Source organism: Chiloscyllium punctatum, chromosome 2, assembly GCF_047496795.1.
Source record: "Chiloscyllium punctatum isolate Juve2018m chromosome 2, sChiPun1.3, whole genome shotgun sequence".
Classification (NCBI taxonomy): Eukaryota; Metazoa; Chordata; class Chondrichthyes; order Orectolobiformes; family Hemiscylliidae; genus Chiloscyllium; species Chiloscyllium punctatum.
In genome coordinates, this window is record NC_092740.1 from 48,285,996 (window position 1) to 48,309,901 (window position 23,906).

At 39.8% G+C, this 23,906-nt stretch overlaps 1 protein-coding gene across 2 annotated transcripts in view; it reads left to right on the forward strand.

Annotated features, from left to right (window-relative positions):
• The window catches only part of rasgrf2b (Ras protein-specific guanine nucleotide-releasing factor 2b), a 230,526-nt gene that overhangs the window by 34,118 nt on the left and 172,502 nt on the right, over positions 1 to 23,906 (forward strand). For both annotated transcript variants that reach the window (XM_072582334.1, XM_072582343.1), the window contains exon 3: positions 23,674 to 23,821. In XM_072582334.1, coding sequence (XP_072438435.1) covers positions 23,674 to 23,821 — 148 coding nt within the window. The remainder of the gene's footprint in view (positions 1 to 23,673; positions 23,822 to 23,906) is intronic.

Here is a 23,906-nt window from a genome sequence, read left to right on the forward strand (position 1 = left end):
ATGTTAGATTGATTTTAATAAAGTCAAGGATGTAAAAGTTGGCAGTTTATAGCAAAATAAATAAAATTTTGATTGTCATTTATATGAATACTTAGGGGGAAAAAAAAAGCTGAAGCATTTGCAACCAACTTCAGTCAGAAATGTTAAATGCATAATTCGTTCTCAGCTTCCTGCTAAGATCTCAAACACCAAGTTTCCACATGGTAGACTAATTAGTAAAGTTAGGTCATCTGGGATTCAGGGTGAACTTACCAATTAGTACAAAATTGACTTGGTGGCAGGAGGCAGAGGGTGGTGATGGAGTGTTGTTTTTCGGACTGTTGGCCTGTGACCAGCAGTGTTCCATAAGGATCGGTGCTGAGTCCACTTTTTGTTTGTAATTTTTTAATATAAATAATTTTGGTGAAAGTTTAGGAGACATGGTTACTAAATTTGCAGGTGACACCAATATTGTGGTGATTTAGTTGACAGTCAAGAAGGTTATCTTAGATTACAAAGGGACTTTGATCAATTGGGTCAATGGGCTGAGGAGCAGGGCAGGACTTATACAGTAGGGACCTGGGTAGTATTGTCAAACTGAGAGATTTAGGGGTTCAAGTACATAGTTCTTTGAAAGATACATGAAGATAGATTGGATGGTTAAGCAGGAATTTAGCATGCTTGCCTTGGTTGCTCAGACCATTGACTACAAGAGTTGAGGTGTCATGGTGAGGTTGAACAGGGCATTGGTGAGGCCCCTTTTGGAATACTCTGTACAGTTCTGGTCACCCTGCCTTAGGAAGGATATTATTAAATTGGAGTGGGTTTAGAAAAGATTTACCAGGATGTTTCTGGGACTGGAGGGTTTGAATTCTCAGGAAAAACTGAATAGGCTGGGATTATTTTTACTGGAGTGTAGGAGGCTGAGGCTTGACCTTATAGAGGTTTATAAAACCATGAGAAGCATAGATAAGGTGAATAGCAAAGGTCTTTTCCCTAAGTAGGGGAGTTCAAAACAAGAGGGCATATTTTTAAGGTGAGGAGAAAAATTTAAAAAGGACATCAGTGTGGCAACATTTTTACGTAGAGTGGTTTGTGTATGGAATGAACTGTCAGAGGAAGTTGTGGATGCAGGTACAGTGACCACATTTAAAAGATATTTGGACAGGTAATCGATTGGAAGGGTCTAGAGGGATTTGGGCCAAATTCAGGCAAATGGGTCTAATTTAGTTTCGGAAACTAAGTTGGCATGGATGGAGTTGGACTGTAATGTCTGTATCTGTGCTATCCCACTTTGACAATATCACAGATACCAGTCTTTCGCCAATTTGTTTCACTTTATATGAAGTTGCACATTTAACAGAGGTTCTTTTTAGCTAAAATATAATGATGGATTTTGGAATAGTCTTGAACATTTAGATGTTTTCATGAGACTTTGTTGAGATAATGTTAATATTATTGTTAATATTGGGAAATAACATTGTATATCCTCTCATCAAACACAACATACTTTGGTCCCTTTACTACCTTACATAACATGTATGAACTTAGTAAGCTAACAATGAAAAATTGTATGGAAAGAGATGTTCACAGATATGACTGTTATCTTTGGGAAGGAGATAGATCATTTCATTGATAGCACTTATTATTGACTATCGGTCTTAGGAAACTAATCACAAGCTACGCATGTATTCTTTAGCCTGTCAGAGAGAAGCATGTGCTGTTTGTGTGTTAGCAAGCCAACTGGAGTCCTGAAATGTCACTGATTGTGCTCAGGTGGTGGTTAACAAGATTAGTAAGAAAAAGCACTTAGTTGCTATGTGCACAGTAAAAACACCAAAAAAAGACTTCAGTCAACAGGATAAAACAAGGTCCAATCAGCCAAGAGCCAGTGTCCCAAGTATAAGTATAGGACAGATAGACTGTGACTTTTTTTTTACTGGAGGTTGAGGTGTGACCTTTTACCATTACTTTCATTTAAGTTCATGCTTTTATATTTTTGTGATTAAGTTAATACATTGTGAAATTTCTAAAATAAACATGTTATACAGAGTAGTCTTGCAGAAAATTAGAAGGATTTTCGACTGTCTCGAGTCTAAAAGTGTGACACTGGAAAAGCGCAGCAGGTCAGACAGCGTCTGAGGAGCAGGAGAGTTGACGATTTGGGCATAAAGTCCCTCAACTCGGTTCAAAATTGTAAGACTTAAGTCAATTACAAATAAAGTTAAATTGCACAGTCTGGGCATCACTAAGATAGCAGACATATGGGAGCATTTCCCATATATTTCTGTTCAGGTTGTATACCATTTTGATTTCAAACTGAAATGCCATTCCTTCATTGTTCCCAAGTCAAAATCCTGGAAGAACATTGGGTGGGAGTGTACCGACACCACGTGGACTATAAAGGTTCAAGAGGCCAATTCACCAACACCAGTTCATGACCAATTACGATTGACAGTTAGTGCTGGCCTGACACATGTATCTATTCATGAATAATGAGGAAAAGATTTGCAGATGACCGTAAATATTTCTGAATCTTTGTCACATTTTTGTCACATCTAAATTATCTTTGAAATGATTTGTCAACACTTTCTCAGATTTAAATCATAGAAAGCATGAAAACCCATGACTATGAAGAGTATCTGTGAAGAGAGAAACAGATTCACTTGGGGAGAGAAATTTCTCCTCTTTAAAAATAGATTTGGATTGCGTGAGAAGTGAAAATGTTTCACACCAACTCGAACCTGTTTGAAATTTGCTTACCTCAGTTTTAAAAGTGGAGTGACAGTGTACAGCACGTATTCATTCTGATGAAGAGTAGCCTGCTAGTCAGGTATTTAAAGGAGGCTCTGGATTTTCATTGAACAACCATTTCAATGCTGACTCCAGGTTAACTATGTTTCTGTGGTTTTTTTGAGAGATGGAATAGCTAAAGGCTCAGTTTGCTACACCTTTATTTTTTAATTCATTCACGGGCTGTGGGTGTTCCTGACTAGGCCAGCATTTACTCCCGAGATTGCCCTGAGGGCGGTTAAGGGTCAACCACATTTCTGTGATTTGGAAGTCATGTACAGCCCAGACTGGTGAGGGCAACAATTTCTGTTTAATGATCCAGATGAATGTTTCCCAACAGTTGACAATGGTTTAATAATCATCATTAAATTCTTATTACTAGATCCTACCATGGCAGGATTTGAACCCTGGTCCCCAGAACATTACCTGTATCTCTGGATTAATAGTCTAGTGATAATACCACTAGGCCATTGCCTCCCCAAGACTTTGGGGCATGCTCACCATCTGTGCAGTCAATGTACCAGTGACATTACTACTCGACATGTCACTGGTAACTTCCTGTCGCAAAGAATTTTTAAATTTAATGAATGATTTTAAATCCATTCAATTAAAATCCGGGGATTGCTTCCAATATTTGGCTGCCTTACTGCCTCCCCCAGATCTCTGTCCTGTTCCTTTGCTGTACCGTTCTGAGTAGCGTGGTCACCTGAACTTCAAACAGGCCAATACTGAGATTGGCGACGAATGGCAGGAGAGCTGAACGGAGCAGAGACAAAAGTGGGGCAGCAACTAGAATGTCAAATGTAAGAATGCTGCGAGCTCTCCTTGGGTATAGGACTGTCAGTGGCACCGTCCTCACCACCAATGGGCAGAGTGGGTGCCAGTTTCTGGAGCTGGACCCACGTCAATGATGTTAATGTCACAGGCAACCTGAGGCAGTGAGGTGCCAGGAGATATAGAAGATTAGAGTGTTCACAAGAATGCATATGGTCCAGGGCAAACACAAATGTTTTCTCTAATTCAACAAAATTACACAGTCTCCAAACCCTAAAAGGATCTCTCTGATCCAACTTCCAACCTTGTACATCTCTCCCCATAAGACCATCATCTAGCCCCCCAATGCCATACCCTTCTTGTGCCATGTGTCTGTCCCCTAACCATTGATTTCTCCATCTCCAATATCCACACTCTCCTCATGATCTCTGCCCAATAGTGCTTTCCTCTCGCTCTGAAATTTCTCTCTCCATCACTGTTTCCTCTGTGATTTCCCCCCTCCGCCCCCCCCCCCACAGTTTCCACGCAGTGATTCTTCTCTTGATTATCTACCCCCTCCAGTGATCTCTCTCGACCATCATTTCCTTTAACCTCCATCGCCATACATAGAGATCTATCCCTACCTGCTCTTTCCTTCTACATTATTTCATTTTGCTAGGCAGCTAATCTGTCAATCCAGCAGGTTGGCAGGTGGGAAAACCAAAGAAAATCTTTAAAAGACATGTCCTCATTAAATGCTTGAGACAGTTGTGAAACTTGCAATTTAAGCTTGGCCACCCACAACTACTCCTCCCTACTCTAAGTGTAGCCTTCTAGCATCAGGGCCCAATTTTCAGACTGACAGCCCTCTGTTGAAGATAGTCACTTCAGCAATGATCTAATTGAATGGCAGAGCTGACTTGATGGGCCAAATGGCTTGCTTCTATTCTGACATCTTTTAGTCTTATACTATTATTTTGGTTCTTTGTGAAGCTAGGTATGAATGAGGATGTAGTTTTTCAATTTTTAAGTATCTACCAAAATTTTCTATTTTCATTATACTTTGGTTCACATTATCAAATAATGTCTCAAATCAATCTTGAAGTTGACCTGTTTGTATATTTCTGAAACATTAAAATTCATAGCAATGTGGTGTAAAGCTGTGAAATTGCAATCTTCCTTTCTTGCTGTTCTCTACTCCTCACGGTATTTTTTGGTAGCTTGGTAAAAGCTATATATTCCATATTCTGAATTTTGATGCTTTGTCTGTTCAAAATTGGGATGAGACTAATTCTGAATATGTAATTTATTCCAATTAGAATAATTATTACTCTTGGATCATGCAGTGTCTGTGAAAGCAAATAAAGCAATACAGAATGACTGTAGAGAAGTTAGTTCAGAGGAACAGTTATGAACTGTTAAAAGAAAAATTGTGATAATAAAAAAAAGACAAATTGTAGTAGGTTTTGAATGAATAATTGGCAAATTATTGCCTTATTTTAAAATTAATCCAAAATGGTATCCATGGTATATTCAGATGGTTGTGGGTGAATTGGACCAGATACCATACTGGAGCAGGTGTTGGTGTGCAAACAGTAAACATTTCTGGAATTATGTAATGCAAGAGGATTATGATATCTGTTGGTGCGCTACCTATTTTGAGTCACTGGTGTTACTTTGGAGCCCACTATCCAGCTAACTTTCTCACTTAATCCCTCACAGCAAACCTGAGAGACATTTCCTCCTCACACCTACATCAAGAGATTATTACTTACAGGCTAGTTCCTGATTGTAGGGATTTTAGGATTCCATGAAAATCAATGTAGGAGCAGGCCATTTGGCCCATCGAGTTCACATTGACTCTCTGAAGAGCAGCCCACCCAGATTCACCCTCTACTCTAACCCTGTAATCTTATATTTCCCAGGGCTAATCCACTTTCCTGGACACTATGGGAAATTTAGCATGGCCAATCCACCTAACCTACACATCTTTGGACTGTGGGAGGAAACCAGAGTACCCGGAGGAAACCCATGAAGACACAGGGAGAATGTGCAAACTCCAAACAGACAGTGGTCCCAAAGGGGAATCAAACCAAACTCCTTGATGCTGTAGGGCAGAAGTACTGAGCCACCGTGCCATGCCAAATTCTATTGGCTTTTGCCAGGATTCTACAAATGTGTACCTTTCTTCGTAATTTCAAGTTAAAATACTCAACGGAGTGGTGTGGCATTTTGCTGGCTTCAAAACTTCTGCACAAACCAGTCACTCACAGACATATGTTAGCGCAACTCTATCAAAAAACACATTGAGTTGGACCCCATTTACCACCCTGAGTAAAAGAGCAAGAAATGACATCACCAACCAACTTAGTATGGTGACGAAATGTCTGGAAATGAACATTGCAGCTCAGTGAGCAAACCTACATCTAGAACAGATGTATGTGTAGTGATTAGCATTGCCCAGAATCTCGAGGGAATAATTATCAATGTTTGATAATTTGATGTTTCATAAAGGATGTGGTGAAATCTGCCAGCTGTTGCAAACATAATTGCAATTTCAGAGCAAGGATTACACTGCCAGTGGCTATGAAGGAGATGGTGATGATTAAATTTCATCGCTTTGGTTCCTGCCAGGTTGAAGTTGAGGTATTTGCAATATCTCAGTTCATGATCCTGTACATCATAGAGGAAGTCACTGAGGGTCTCTCTTCAATAAAAATTAAGTCCAAATAATTTTTACTTACCAGGGGCAAGTAGGTTGAGTGAATGCAGTTTTTTTGACTATTTCAGGCTTCTGTGGGTGCTATTGACTTTTGCACATCACACTGCAGTGCTGCATATTAACCCGAATAAAGCATAAGGGATGCAAGAGCAGAAAGCTCTGGGCGTATATGTGCACAGACCATTTCAAGGTGGCAGGACAGGTAGAAAGAGCAGTTAATAAAGCATAGTGTTCTTGCCTTTGTCAATAGGGGCATGGAGTCCAGCAGCAGGAGGTGATGTAACTTTGTGGAGGTGCTGGTTTTGGACTTGGGTGGACAAAGTTAAAAATCACGCAACACCAGGTTATAATCAAATAGGTTTATTTGAAAGTACAAGCTTTCGCAGAGCTGCTCCTTCATCAGGTAGCAAGCAGGGCAGGGTCATAGGTAGAGCGATTCTGTGGTAGAGTGGGAATGGGGGAGGGGAGAAATGCTCAATTGGATAGCTACCCAAAAGGTAGACCATGCTTTTAATAGTCTAACTTTTCTTGATTGCTATTTTCTTAAATTCAGAGGACCCAAGCAAATTCTGTGATTTAAATGGATATTTACAGAAGCGAATTGCCCATCAGTTTCCCAGACAAGTCCCAGAGAGCGTGCTATACTGGGAATTCACAGGGTGCCTATCTATGTTTCCTGTCATTTTATTTTTCCACAGTGCAGATCTCCAAGGTCCATACACTTCAAGATAACGGCTTCCAAAGCAGAACTCAACTCATTGGGTATAGCGTAGAAGGAATGTTGGTGCTGATGTGCAACTTCAATCTATGTTGCTGAAGCGAGTAGCTGGCCATCAGAAAATGTAGGCCCGTGTACTATATAGTTATATTTCTGTGATGCTACATCTATTTTGAGCATCAATGAAAGCGAAATGTATTGTCTTCCAGAATACAAATATCTATCACCAATAGGCTTACCAATTTGCCAGCAACATGGGCATGAGGTCGTAATCTGATACTTTTCTGGGCCAGGATTGCCAGTCCTTTCCTCTCACCTTTTGAGAGGGGCCCCAGCTCTCACAGAGCATTCAATACAGTAAATTCTTTCCTGTACTAGTTTTGGATAATTTTTCCCCACATTCACAAGAATTATTTGGTTCTGTTGCCTTAATTTAGAAGATTTAGTTACACTGAATCAATTGTTTGAGGAGAGTTGATGGCATAGTGGTTAGGGTTAGGGTTAATGTTCCAGGGTTCCTACCATGGAAAATATGAATTCAATAAATTTTAAGTGAATAAACTAATCTGATGACCATGTGACCACTGTCAATTGTTGTTATAAAAGAAAGTTTGATCCAGGAATGCTCTTTAGGGAACACAATCTGTCATACTTATCTGGTCTGGTCTACATATAACCCCAGACTCTGAACAATGTAATTGATTTTTATCTGCCCTCTGGGCAATTAGGGATGAGCAATAATTGCTTAGCTAGTCAGTGATGCACACATCCCATGAATGAAAAATAAGTAGGATAGAAGGGGCCAGCAAATAATGGACTGAAAGAGAAACAGAAAATGGTGGAAATATCCAGCAGATCTGACACTGCGTGCAAAGGCAAGAAGCAGTTCACAAAGAGCCATCAGATCTCCATGCAGGTTACTTCTTAATTAAAGAACTTTTGTGCTGAGATTCTAAGCAGACAATGTTGTGTAAGCATTTAGAAAGATAATGTGATGTAAAAAGTCGCTGCGAGCTACTTAGGAGAACATTTGATACAATCATAGCTGCTCTGATAGTGGCCTTGACTCCACATTCCACTGCCTACCCTGACCCCCTTTGAACCCCTTGCTTTTTGCTATTTTCTAAGGCCTTGCTGATCTCTTTTGCCATTTTAGTGAAATATGTATTTGTATTCTGAGATCCCTTTGCTTTGTACTACCTATCTTTCCATCTTTTGAATAATAAGGAAGTGACCTACTCCACTCATTTGACTAAAATGTATGATCTCTCATCTCTCTGATTTTAACTTCATTTTGCCTTTTGTCCTTTATGTCTGATCCAATAAGCTGCTTCTGCAGTGGAGATATTTAGATTTAACCTGTTCATTACATTTGTAATCAAACCTTGTTCAGTTCATAATCACATATCTATCTATGCTTTGTTCTGTCTGAGCACAATGCTGTGTCACAATCATCCAGACACATACTGTTTCCTTGTTTTACATCTCGATACAAATACTATCTCTTAACAAATCCCCTTTCCACACAATGGTACCAGACATGAGCATAATGTGAATCTCATTAATGTACACCCACATTTCATAATAACAAAGGTTACATCGGGACAGAAGTTCAGCCATTTTCCATCACAGGCAAGACGCAGAAAAGAAAAAGACTTGGAGTTATGTGAGGAGTGCTGTATTCATGAAGTGCAGGCACTACCATAATTCAGGAAACACAGCATTTAATCTGTATGCAACACGCAGTCATAAACAGCAATGCCACAGTAACCAGAAAGTTTGATTCTGTGACATTGAGGGATACATATTACCCAGGACATTTGGAATGACAGTAACCATTGCATCTTTCACATCCACCTGATTGGCATAGCAATATTATCATAGAATCCCTACAGTGTGAAACGGGGCCATTTGGCCCACAAAGTCCACACTGACCTTTTGAAGAGCAACCCACTCAAATGCAGTCTCCCACTCTATCTGCATTTTACCATGGCTAATCCATCTAGCTGGCATACTACAGGGCAATTTAGCATGGCCTATGCACCAAATTTGCACATCTTTAGACTGTGGGAGGAAGCTAGATCACCTAGTAGAAGCCTTCATGCCTGTGGAAAAAAATGTGCAAACTTCACGCCGACAGACATTCATTCAAGGCTGGTATTGAACCCAGGTCCCTGGTGCTGTGAAACAGCAGTGCTAACTAAGAGCTAACATACCATCATACGTTAGGCATAGTGGTATTCGTACTGGACAAGTAATCAAGGGCTAATCTTGCTAAATAGTAGACCAAGCACAATGGGCTGCATAGGGTACAAGAAAAAAATGATTCTTATGGGGATTTACACTATTTCTGTAAATTTCAGTGTTCCAAAACTATAGAATTCCTTTATTGCTTACAATAATTGCATGATTAAATGAAACAAATTGGTGTCACCTAACTATTGCTCATCTTCTCTATTTCTGGTTTTTAATCACTATGGTATAGGGCCATTTGGCCCATAGAGTCCACACTGACCCTCCAAAGAGCCTCCCACCCAGACCCACTGCTACTCTATCCCTGTAACTCTGCATTTCCCATGGCCTATCCATCTAACCTGCACATCTTTGGATGTTGGGCTCTTGTCTGCATTTCACAATTAAAAAACATAAAAATATTCAGAATTCTGCAGAATTCCGAAGATTGCAGAGAAAAAAAACATTTAACTCTAAGTCCACATAAATTTTCAACCAACATAAAGAACATTGGCTCGAAGAGGGTTCCTTGGTTGGCAAAGAGTTGAAGCCAAGAATGAATACCATGCAGCAATTTCAAAAGTAAATATCTACCACATCACCTAAGGTTTTGAAAAAGTTGCTGGCAGGTGTCCAGAAAGACTGAGAGAACATATCCTTTCTTTGAAACTGCAGCAATCTGCAACAGTAAAATTAACCATTCACCTTTAGACATCTATTGCCTGGGGAAGATGCACAGAATCAAAAGTGATAGTAACAAAGGAAGTGGTGTCAGGAAAGAAGGTAATCTTGTGGATGATTTCTTAAAGATTTGTCAGATAAAAGCAAGAAAATTCAATACGTTCCATTTTTTGAATTCTCGGACTCTGGAATTTAGCCTCATCTGTTCAATGGGAAACTGTGTGTGTTAGAGTGGATCAGGTGACTGAATTGAAATTAATGGAAAGTTGTTCCTACCTAACAGCACTGCAGACGTATCTACACATCATAGATTCACTTTAAAAAGGCAGATTAACACCACCTTCTCAAGGATACTTGGCAATGGGCAATAAGTAGTGGCCTATTTCTCGGTTTCGAACCCTGCAATGCACCCGATGTCAATGAATGAAAGCAATGACATCCAGGGAACACCACCATTTTCATGTTCCACATGCAGTTATCTACCATCTTCATTTAGGCATTTACAGGCATCTGTTCTTCAGTACTGAACCATAATCCTGGAATTCCTGACCTAATTGCATTGTAGGAGTACCGTCAGCACAAATGGTTCAGTAATTAAACTCGCTAACTCCTTCTCCAAACCTTTTTGGGTAGGTAATAAGTGTAGAATTGATAATGTTAGCAATGTTCTGATTTGAAATAAGGCAATGCATGTTTAGGACCAGCACACTTCAGTACTTAAGTGCAAATGTAATTAAGATAAAAATGTACACAGCAGAGTCTGTGCCTGATCACCAGGACACAATTGAGCATTCAAGCAAGGAGGCCTAGATAGGAGCATCACAATGGTAATTATTAGTGTCAAAGGTTTGAGTTAAGCCTTGAAATTTTCAACTAAAAAGTTATACAGATTGGAGTATGGAAAGATAAGTTCGGAAAATATATTGCAAGAAGACACAGACTCAGTCTAATAAAAGGCAAATTTGTGAGAAATGAAGTTCACTGTCAAATAATTTTAGTCCGAGTCAGATTCCAAAGCCGTCTTTATTTATATGTTCTTGCAAGCCCGGGTGACTACAAAGTAGGCACACTCCTGAATAGTATTAGTGCACATTTATGCAGTTTCTATGAGCCTCCCTGAACTTTCCCTTTTACCTCATATGTGACAGTTGTATTGCTCTGTGCAGCTGCTATTCTAATCGTTTTACCACATCTGACTGTGGCCTGTTGTTAGCGTGCAACCCCCCATTGATATAAGTCTCATTACTTATGCTGATGCAACACTGAGTCTTATCACTTCTGCACACTGAGTCTTTGTGACTTCTGAGTACATTACTTTTGCAGAAGCAACGTTTACACACATTTTCCACAAATTGAAAACTGATATCTAGAAGTTATCTCCTCCAGGTATGTTGAGCCACATTTTCTGCAACACTGGTGGCAGTGTATCCCTGGTTGTTAATTTTAGAATTAGAGATTTATTCCACATTGCAGCATTTCCCTGATGGCCTGGGAATGATGATGCTGGCCAGAAAACTTATGTGGTGTCTGAACTAATGAGCTCAGTGCAAAGAGTGTGCAGGCTTTGTAACTGCCTGGGGGCAGTGCATAAAGTTGAAATTTGGAGGTGGTTTTCTATTCTTCCATCAGTGCAGCTCTGCCAGGATGGTCAACTGAGTGGCTGGACTAAATACTTAGAAGGACCATTAATAGAAATATGGGAAATGTGGTTCATGTTCTGTATACCAAGAACCATTATTGTTGACTTGCAACTTATTATTTTGCAGTCCATTTTATGGAATAAAACAGCATTTCAGGAACCCATAAAATATTTAATTCTTATTTATAAAAATGCATAGATGTCCTTTGGTATTTACCACTGCAAAATATTAAATATTCAATTTCAACTGAAAATAAGGAAGATAGTTATTCCAGCTGACTGACACACTATTTTATCCCCTCATGTCTGCTTACAACTGCAGAATGGATTTCTCTTCTGAGCAGAAATGCTATCTCTGAACAAATTTAAAACTCTGATTTCAATTAGCATTAGGGTTTTATTTGCTTTCTTTTGAGGGAGCCTACAGTTTGGCTAAATTTGTTATTTCTAAATGTTGCAATGTTACAGCATAATAGCTTTCAACAGATTCTTCAGTCTTCTGTGGAAAAAGTTGCATGCTGTGCAAGTTATATTGTTGGGAATCTTTAACTTCGTGTTTGGCATAGCAATTTACAACAAAAAAAAACCTACCTTGGCTTTTTACATCAATGCATTTTTCATCTTTGAGTTGCTCAGTTCTTTGTCAGTTATGATCATTAAAATGAATGATGACAAACTCAACTTTCGTTTATGTAGAAATTTAGATTTGGCGAAATGTCTGAAGGTTCTTGACGAAATGGGATGAATATTCCTAGTTGGGCTGAGATCTTTAAATAAGGATTAGGGGATGTGACTAAAAGATTGATTTAAGAGGTAGCTTCTGCAATTTTGGGTTCTTTGTTAGAGGTTTTTTTTGTATGAACATATGAGTTAGTAGATCTCTTGAGCCTGCTCTGTCTTTCAGTAAGATCATGGATGATCTAATCACTCACATTCACACTACCCCAGTTAACTTTTTTTTATCCTGGTTGCTTCTGAACAATCTAGCTATCTCTGCCTTAAAAATATTCAAAGGCTCTGCTTTCTCCATTTTTTGGCAAAGGGTTAACAATGTTCAAACTTAGTGGGAATACAAATTACCATGTATCTTAAATAGGGTAACACTTGATTTTTACACAGTAACACCTAGTTCTAGAATCTCACATTTGTAACATCCTTTCCACATGCGCCTTGCAAACCTCCAGGATCTTGGGTGTTTCAATCAAGGTGCCTCTTATTCTTATAAACTACAGGTGGACATAAGCTAGCCTTGCTTTCATGATCTTATGATTTTCCTGACTTTAATATTACAGTAATAAAACAATTTAGCGGTCAATAACATTGTTACCGTAATATTGATTTGGTGCTGATTTTTATTTTTTGATATGTTTGCTGACATCAACAATTGGTCGATAGTTTCTGACTGTGTATACTCACGACCTGCATTCTGTGCATATGCAAATTTTAAAAAAACTATGAAAAAATTACTTTGTATAACACTTTATTACATATTATTCAAATCCTTTTATTTTTGTATTTGCTAGCTTTTAATTAGTCTTTTAAATCTCTTGTCACTCGTATTCTTCTTGGGGGTCAACAAACGCAGCCTTTAATTTTCATTTGTTTAAAGAATGTGAACATTGCAGACCATTTATTGTCCATCATTAATTGCACTTGAGAAAGTGGTGGTGAACTGTCATTTTATCACAGCAGTCCATTTGGTGCAGGTGCATCACAGTGCTGTGGGGCATAGAGGCACCCACAATGGGATTTTGACCGAGTGACAATGGTAATGTTGTTTCAAATCAAGATGGTGTGTGTCTTCGTGGGCAAGTAGTAGGAGCTATAACAAGAACAGAAAGTGCTGGAGAAACTCTGGTAGCATCTGTAGAGAGTTTCTCCAGCACTTTCTGTTCTTGCTTCAGATTTCCAGCATCCACATCCACTCTTTGCTATATTTAAGGTGAAGGAGCTATTATTCCCATGCATCTGCTGCCTTTGTACTTCTAAGTGGAAGAGTCATGGGTTTGGAGGATATTGCCAAAGGATCTTTGTTTAGTTACTGTAGCGCATTTTCTAGACTCTGCCACAGTATGGCTATAGTAAAGGGAATGAATGTTGATGGAGGTGCAGGTGGGGGGCTTTGTACTAAATGGTGTTGAGATTCTTGAATATTGTTGTTGCATCATATAGGTCAGTGGAGAGTATGCCGTGACACTCCTAACTTGTGCCTCATAGATGGGAAATGAAATGGTCATTGTCTGGCATTTTGTGGTGGAAATATAACTTGCTACTTATCAGCCCAAACCTGAATGCTTTCCAGGTCTTTCTGCATTTGGTCATGAGCTGATTCTTTATCTGAGGAATTGCAAATGGTGTTGAACATTGTGCAGTCATCAGTAAACATCCTCACTCTGATCTTATGACAAAGGGAAAGTCATTGATGAAATAGCTAAACATGGTTTGGTCTAGGACAGTACCCTGAAGAACTCCTACATTGAAGTTCTGTGGCTGAGATAATTAATCTGCAACAGTGCCGACCATCTTCCTTTTGTGCCACGTTTGACCAGCAGAGACTTCCCCCTGATTCTTATTGATTCCTTTTTTTTTGTTAGGACTGCTTGATTGCATACTTGGTCAGACGTTATCCTGATGTCAAGGGCAGTGGAATAGTGGCCTTTATTTCGAGGGGGTTGATGTCCAAGAGTAGGGAAGTCTTAAAGCAACTGTTTATGGTCCTGGTGAGACCACATCTGGACTGCAAGCAAGTTTGGTTCCCTTACCTAAGGAAAGATAACATTTCACTGGCGACAATTCAGAAAAAGTTCGCTAGAATGATTGCTATTATGGAGAGAATGTCTTATGAGCGAAGGTTAAACTCATTGGAATTTAGAAAGATGTGAGAAGATTGCATTGAAACATATAGGATTCTTAAAGGGCTTGACAAACTAAATACTGTAAGGATGTTTTTCCTTGGGAGAGTAGAGGACGAGAGGGCAAGGCCTCAGAATAAAGGGGCGTCAATTTAAGATTGAGATGAGAAGAAATCTTTTCTCTCACAGACAGTTGTAAGTGTTTGAGCTCTTTGCTGCAGTGAACTGTGGGGACAGAGGTCTTGTATATAGTTAAGTCTGAGATAGATTCTTGATTAGTAGGGAATCGAGGGTTATGGGGAAAGGGCAGGAAAGTGAATGTGAGGAATGTTAGATCAGCAATGATTATCTTGAATGGTGGACTTGGTTTGATGGGCTAAACGCCCTATACCTGTTCCAATTTCTTATGGTTTTATGCTCATTCCAACCTTATCTATAGAATTCTGATTTTGTTTTGTCCATGTATGAACCATGGTGAATTAGATATTATTGCCATGTGTAGAAAATAGAAATAAACACATCAGTCAAATGTTCAACATTACAGTCCTTCTTAAATGCTTAGCCATGGGTCTGAATCTGGGCTCCTCCATCCTGACCTTTCAGTGTGCTGTCCATCACTATCTTGCTGCTACCCATGGTGCCGCCACCATGAACTGCACTGTGCAAGTCTCTGCAATTCAGCTGCCGCTGAAGCTGTCAGGTCCCACACTGGACACTGGACACTGGGCCCAAATTCACCACCCTCCTCCACCACCAGCCCATCAGGAACACATTCTTGCCTCCCTCCACCACCAAGAATGTGGTCTCATCTTCCCACTCCACCACCCCCCCAGGAACATATTCTCATCTGCCTCCCACCACCACCCACCAGGAACACACTCTTGCCTCTCTCCTCCAACACCACAAGGAATGCTCACTGCCCTCCCTCCTCCACAAGGATGGATAGAGGCACAGGTAGCATTGAGGAGGTGGTGTGACTGTAGAAGGATTTGGACAGGTTAGGAGAGTGGGCAGAGAAGTGGCAAATGGAATACAACATGGGAAAGTGTGAGGTCATGCACTTTGGATGGAAGAATGGAGACATGGACTATTTTCTAAATGGGATGAAAATTCAGAAGCCTGAAGTGCAAAGAGAATTGGAATTTCTAGTCCATGATTCTCTCAAGTTAAACTTGCAGGTTGAGTAAGTAGTTAGGAAGGCAAGTGCAATGATGGCATTTAATTTCAGAGGACTTGAATTTAAAAGCAAGGATGTACTTCTGAGGCTCTATAATGCTCTGGTCAGACAATATTGGGAGTATTGTGTGCAGGTTTGGACCCCATTTGTCAGGAAGGATCTACTGGCCATGAATCGGGTTCAGAGAAGGTTCATGAGCATAGTCCCAGGAGTGAAAAGCTTAACATATAAGGAACACTTGAGGACTCTGGGTCTATACTCAATGGAGGTTTGAAGGATGAGGTGGGGGGGGGGGGGGTGATCTAATTAGATTACTGGATAGAGTAGATGCTGAGAAGATGTTCCCATTGGTAGGAGAGACTAGGACCTGAGGGCACAACCTTAGAGTAAAGGAAGATTTTTTAGAATGCAGATAAGGAGAAACTTCTTCAGTCAGTGAATGGTGAATCTATGGAATGCATTGGAACAGAAGGCTGTGGAGGCCAGGTCATTGAGTGTATTTAAGACTGAGGTAGATAGGTTCTTGATTGTCAAGGGGATCAGAGGTTATGGGGAAGAAGTATGAAAATAGGTTTGAGAAACTTATCAGCCATGATTGAATGGCGGACCAGACTTGATGGGCTGAATGGCCTAATTTCTGCTCCTATGTCTTATAGCCCTAAGCTGTTGGTGGCCCAAATTGCCTAAAAGATGCCCAGTTTTGAGCCTAGCTCTGTCAGTAGGCTGTCTCATGAGTTACCTTTATAGTACCACAGTATATTGTGTTCCCTTGCCACCCACAGTACTTCCTCCTAGTGGTGTTCAACATGGAGAAGCACTGATTCATTTTCCAAAGGGTTTGATAGGTGGTAAATGGCAAGAAGTTTTCCTGACCCTGTTTGGCCTTTTGCTATGAGGTTTCTTGGGGTCCAGAATCAATGCTGAGGAGGTGTGTGCTGCGTGAGGCTAGGGAAGGATTTTAGACAGAGATTGATGCTGTTGCAATCTTGTTCATTTTCTGCTGGAGGTGACACTGGGCAGCTATTTAAATTAGTCAATAATTATGGATAATTTGTGCTGTTATTGCCTGAGTAACATTGGATGCATAAGACACCTGTTTCCAACATTGCTGGGTGAGCCAGTAGTCCATACGTAATTATCCAGACAAGGTCGGAAATGTAGCGGTGTGCCACCTGCTTACATATAGATCTTACAACTTCATTGCAACAGGAAATTTGGGGCTGCATGCCCTTTTTATGTTAAAGTGAACCAGAGATTTTCCAAAACAGCTCTCAAAGTAGCACAATGAGTTACAACTGAAAGAAATAGCAAAGGATATGCATTTCAAGGATTCGTTGAGAGAAGGGGTGTGTGTGTGTGTGTGTGAGACGAGGTGAGGACAGGATTAGGCTCAAGGCTCAGGTGTGATGCCTTATGGGTAAATAGTCTATCAATTCTCCTTGACTTGGTAACACATGAAGCACAGTATCAAACGTAAATATTGCAGAACTGTTAGGAGTAAAAAAGTGAAAATGTGAGCGTGATTAATCATGTTACCAATTTTCCTTCCAGATCTTTTTTGGACATCTTTTTACTAACATTTTAAACTGGGAGTCAGTGGAACACATCACTTGTATTGTGTGAACAACAATTCCTTTGTGCACTGATAGCACAAATAACATTGAAATGAGACCAATCAGCACAACAGAGCTCAATGTCAAATCTTAATGTAAATTAAAGCAAAATTTAAAGACTGAAAATGCAGGGAAATGCCTTTGAAGATTTATGAAATTAAAGCTTTCACTTGAAATGTTAGCCTGTTATTTCGCCCCTTGCTGACCAATTTCCTTATTAGATGGTTTGGAAAGAACAAGAACTCCTCCATTAGAATGAGTCATTGTTCTTTTATTCTTTTGCATTGGTTAAATCTCCAATCTCAACAAGGAGTCAGCAGTGATGGTTGTAATGAATAATGCACATACCAAAGTGAGTTTGATCACAACAGGAAAATGAATGGGGTGAAAAGAACTGATCAGATGGTGGAAATCTAACGTACTGAACATTCAGTTATACTTGGGTATCCGAGAAAGAAGAATTTTAGTACAGCTGTCCACACAATATGCCAGTATGATTTTTGTTCTCCATTACATCAAACAAAAAGGAAGTCAACAGTAATTATTCTCTCTGCTACAAAACACATGCAAAGGGTGGGAGATAAAACTGATGCCACTCCTGGTGGGCGTAAGACATGGAATATACTGGTTATCCAGTCAAAGAATGGTCGACCACATGCCTCCATTTTCAATCACCAAATCTTCACAGCAATCAGGCTTAGGAAATCTCTTGACAAAATCCTCTAAACACCTATTTTTAGGCAAACTGTTCCCAATGTTTTTGCCAAATGAGCTGAGCCACAGAAAAAACGATTGTGATAAAATGACTGTCCAGTACCTCAGATGGATATAAGCATCTGCTGGAAGCATGTAAAGTAAGATAAAACTTCCCTCTATTGTGTGTGTACCTTTACTTTAAATGAATTCACCTTTCAGGACTCCAAGTGCCATATGTATACAGTGTTATTATACTGCCTGAATTTAGCCTGCTGTAGATTTACAAGCGACATAGAAATCAGCAGGTTTGCTGTAATATTTGCTTCATGATGGTGTGGTTTACTGTTTTAAATAAACTCATGCACGATTTGTGACCAGTATGATGTCATGGCATGCTGGTATATCTGCAATTGCTGGTCTGATGTAGAACATCTACAATATCTACAATATTTACAATTGATTGATTGTAAATGTACTCCAGCTCAGTTGATTCTACACATGAAACTGTTGAATTGTTATTTGCTGAAAGTTTAATGTTGAAATAACTTCGTATTTCTGTGGGTACTTTTGAAGAAATGGGTAGTTTATTTGCACTTGTCCTTGAGTCAATCTTGACCAGTAATAAATTGTCATCAGTTTTCAGATGACAGATATTTTGATTTTTGGGAACAGTTTGGACAGCGTGATGATAGATACTTTCTAAGATTGGCAGTGTAAACATAACATCATAAGTCAGAACAGGACTAGGCCATCTGGCCCCAGAGCTGCTCTGCCATTCAGTAGGATCATGGCTGATCTTTTTCGTGGACTCTGCTCTGCTTATCCACCTACTCACCATAACCCTTAGTTTCTTTACTGTTCAAAAGTCTATCTTTGCCTTAAGAACATTCAATGAGGTAGCTTGAACTGTTTCACTGCACAGGGAATTCTACAGATTCACAACCCTTTGGGAGAAGAAGTTCCTCCTCTTTTCAGTCCTAAATCTGCTGCTCCTTAATTTTGAAGCTATACCCCTTGGTTCTAGTTTCACCTACAAGTGGAAACATATATTTGACAGTTTTTGTCTTGTGGACATCATCAGGTTCTGGATTTTGACCAATTTACATATAAGCCTCTGATGGGCTAACAGATGGTCTTCAATGAAGATACTCTTGAAGCTGAGTCTGCTTGGGTTGGTGCACTTTGTAACTGCATCAGCAATTGTTTATGAGCACTGCCTCCATCAATAGTCTTTTGTGCCAGATGAAAATTGATTGAAAGCTGGATGGTTCCTTGGTACAGGCAGAAGGCCAATTCTTTTCCATGTCTTGATATATTTGAGTGTTCTAGTATGTCAACCATGTCAACTTCATCAACCTGTGAGAATTGCTTTATACTTACTTCCATTCTCCACCCGCTCTTCAATGCTGTAAGTCTAGCAAATCTTTTTGAAGAATATCCAGGGGGGTGAATGTGATCATCAACTAAACAATTCTGTTTGCTAGCTGCCCATCTGTAAAATCACAATGGGCCCTTTTCTGCTTGTGGTTGATGCAGAAACCTGCAGAATCTATGATGTGAATTCTTGAGCGTACTGGCAAATCTTTAACTGACGTAATTCAGAATGCAGCTGAGCTTAGTGAAAAATTAGTAATGACAGATTTAAGTTTGATGTCAGATGCTAAGGTGATTCAGAAGAGACAAGTACAAACAGAGAATTTCATTTCCTTGTCTTTCCAGAAAGAATCCTAAGAGAGATCATCCCAAGTGAGAAACAGTTCCCAAATAGTATAACTGAGGAAGTGTGCATATTATTTTCACCAGTAACATAATCATTGAGAGCAAATGAAAGTGTCGAACCTACTCAACAGGTTGAAATAAAATGTCTACATGCTTCAACATGGATTTACCAGCAGACTGGGAATAAAAATCTGCTGACACAAATAGAAAACATGGTGCATACAACTCTACAGAGGCCACCACTGAGAACAGATGATCAATGTCCAAAGATTCAGGATATGGTCAAGAAGATGTGCAAAACGAAAGCGCCTCTTTCAAAAATCCTCCACAAAGGAGGTGTTCCAGTTCAAAGGGCCTTGCAGACATTGCATCGTGATGAATAGAATCAAAGAAATGGTACTCGGGCAATGCATTTTGGGAGAACTTCCAGACCACCTGAATTTGTGGTCATGAAATCTGAGTTGGGGGTTTGAGGGAGATTGAGTGGTTGTAAAATTAACAATATGTATGAATACTTAATTATGCTTAATGGTTGATTTAAAAACATATGGAGGAAATTTTCTGAAAGTGAGGAAAGGTCTGACAGGGTTAATACTGAGGAATGCTTTAAACATGACCCCACTCTGAGAATATCACATGGATATGTGGGGTGGTTAGGATCTCGAAGAAATGAGACTCATCACCTGGATCATCTTCATTGTTCCAGAAACTATGTCTAACATATTAGAGTAACTTTACCCAATTGTTATCATAAAACAAACTTCATTTTCTTTAAGACAAGAGCCTTTTCTTGTTGTACCACAACATAGTCTCGTGCCCTGCAGGAAAACTAGCTTGGCACTGGAGAAGGATACTGCCAACAAAGGCTACCTTATAGTGAGCAATGACACAGAGAGTTCCTATAACATGATGAGCAGTAAAATGGATTGCTCATACAACATAGCAGGCTTATGCTATCCTGTGTTTGTCATCCAGCAAGCTGTCTTGGAAGCCTTCCTCTAAGGGTGAGAAGGAACAAGCTATTTTTATTCTTCTTGATTTCTCAACCCAAGTACAGATCCCCAGTCCAGTGGGTTCCACCCAGGGTAGAGCAAAGGGGCAGGTCCTGAAACCACCCCAGCTAGAAATGGGTTTAAACCCTGTTCTTTTGTCACCAATCTGATCCAGACCAGCTACCTAGCCAACCATTTCCCCAGAGTCCCAGTTGCTATGGCAACATGCACTTTGCATGTCTGGTGTATCCTAAAGCTATGAATAGCGAAGATGCAGGCTACAATTTTCAATCCAACACATGCTGACCAAGATTGCTCCCACTCTTACTCCCTCCTACGACGTTTTGGAAGGATTTACAGATTAACACTCGGTTTTGCTATCTTATTTGATGGCCAAGGAATATTTGAACCGGGAGCTCCTGGCTCAGGTGTGGAAGCTACTCGCTGTACCACAAGAATGTCTCTACTTCTGTAATTTTTTTTAAAAAGTCTTAAGATTTTATAAAGGTATCATGTGTAACAACCAACAATATCAAAATTAGATAATCAAATCTAGCTAATCAGATTATTTGTCAATTGTGGAATTTTGATGTGTGAAACCTAATATTTGCAATTGTGTAACAACAGTGACTACACTTCAAAAATAATTCATTGAGGTTTGAGGTCACCCTGATTCCATGCTAAAGCAGGAAATAAATAAAGTTTATTTCTTTTACTGTATCACATGTGCTAAAAATTAAAAGGGCAATATTTCCATTAACTGTGCAATATTAGTTTGAGGTAATCATAATTAGCAATTGATTAGAAGAAAAACGTGAATATTTTCAGTTTGAGTGGTATCTGCTTGTGTGCACAGGATAGGGGAGGTATAGCTAATTGAATGCATTTCATGTTTTAAAACAATAGAATGGATCTCAGGATTGTCTGTTTTGCTACAGTAAAAACCTATAGCTGAGATCTATAGTGAGCTTCAGATACTGTCAGGGGAAACATTAATCCATGAGCTAAGTAATAAGGTTTTCATACAGAGGTTGGTATCAGTGGTGAGCTGGCCTGATGGATACAGAACTGATTGAGTCATAGGAGACAGAGGGTAATGATGGAAAGATACTTTTCGGAATGGAGGGCTCTGACTAGTGGTGTTCCTCAGGGATCCGGACTGTGACTTCTGCTGTTCATGATCTACATAAATGATTTGGAAGAAAACATAACTGGTCTAACTAGTAAGTTTGCAGATGATACAAAGATTGATGGAGTTATGAATAGTGAGGGGGATTGTCAGAGGATACAGCAGGATAAAGATCAGTTGGAGGTATGAGTTGAAAAATGACAGATAGGGGGGTCAATCACAAGGGGATACAAGTGGTGTGGGGATCTTTTGAAAGAGATGTGCAAGACAGGTTTTTCACACACTGTTCTGAGTGCTTGGAATACATTGCCAGAGTTGATGGTGGAAGAAAACACAATAGCAGCATTCGAAAAGCACCTGGACAAATACATGAATAGGAAGGGAATGGAGAGATATGGATCCTGTAAGTGAAGACAGTTTTAATATGGAAGGGCAAAATGTGTTGATGCAGGCTTGGAGGACCAAAGGGCCTATTCCTGTGGTGCATTGTGCTTTGTTCTTTGTTCAAATTGCATTTAAATAAACCTGGAGAAGGTGAGGACTGCAGATGCTGGAGATCAGAGTCGAAAAGTGTGGTGCTGGAAGCTGGAGAAGTTGACTCCTGGTCGTCTGATGCTGTGTGACCTGCTGTGCTTTTCCAGCGCAACACTTTTTTTGATTTAAATAAACCTGCTGAGTTATTGTCTGTGCAAACTTTCTAGCATGTCTCCACTATCAGCATAGATTAAAGCATCTTCTCAAATATCGTGAAAAATTAGTATAATGAGTAAATTGGATTGTGTCTGCTCTAATGTTCATTCAATAAATCCAGTATTAGTATCAGATTGATTTATGTAATCTGTGGCCAACAGAGATTATTTTGGATTACTGAATCCAGTTGTGAAAAGTAAATTTGAAAAAAAAAGCTGCAAATGTGTGCAATCCTATTCCTGGGAATTAAAGACAGAGAACGGTAATACCGTAGATTAGATCAAATTTATGCAGTCTTGTCATATCCAGTCGTGAATGATACTGGATTATTAAACCGCTAACTGCAGGTGAGTCCACAAAACACTCCATCTTCAATGTTGGCAGAGCCCAGTATGTCAATGCAAAAAGCAAGGCTGAAGCATTCACAACTATTCACAACTGAGCCCAGCGAAGAGATGGCAGTCTTCAGCCAACTTGATGCACTTCATGTGTCACCGTGAAAGACCTGAAAGTGCCAGATGCTGCAAAGTCTATAGGTCCTGACATTATCTAGTTTGAAGACCTATGATCTACAAATATTTGTTTCTTTAGCTAAGCTGTTACAGTGCAGCTACAATGTACCAATATGGAAAAGTAACCTGGTATGTCTTGTTCCGGAAAAATCAGGACAACTCAAACCAGCTCATTAGTTTATCCCTGATCTTCAGAAAGTGATGGAAGGTCTCAATTGGCACTTAAACTGATCAGTATGCAGGCAATTACTGTGTGTGTTCCACCTAGACCGCTTGGCTCCAGATCTCATTACACTCTCTCTCCAAATATGGACCAAAAAACTGAGTCCTGGCCGTGACATGAAGATAATATTTGACTGAGTGTTGCATTCAGGAATCTGAATAAAATTAAAATCCATGAGATATTGCAGTGCGGCTCTGTACTGGTTGAAGTCATAATGATCACAAAGCAAGATAGTTATGATTATTAGAGGCCAAACACCTCCGCTCTGTAGGAGTTTGTCATGGTATTTATTTTTATCAACACAACAATGTTATGACACACTTCTGGAGCAGGTGGGACTTGAACCCAAGCCTCCTAGCTCAAAAGTAGGGACACTACCATTGCACCACAAAAGCCATCAGTTTATTAAGGTTGTGTCCTTGGCTCAGCCACCTTCAGCCGTTTCATCAATAACCTGCCTCTGGCATAAGGATGGAAGTGGGAATCTTCTCTAGTGATTAACGTTCAAATTTGTGACAGTGCTTTGCATTAATTGATGTTATTTTTCTCCTAGCTACTGTGATCTTCTAATTGAGCGTGAGGTGCTGATGCAGAAGTATATTCATCTGGTTCAGATAGTAGAAACGGAGAAAATTGCAGCACATCAACTGCGGCAGCAACTTGAAGATCAAGACACTGAGATTGAGAGATTGAAAGCTGAGGTGTGTTACCCAAATAATCAGAGAAACCAGCTATGATTTTTTTTCACCCACTGGTGCTTTTGTCCTTACATTTTGCTTTGTTCTG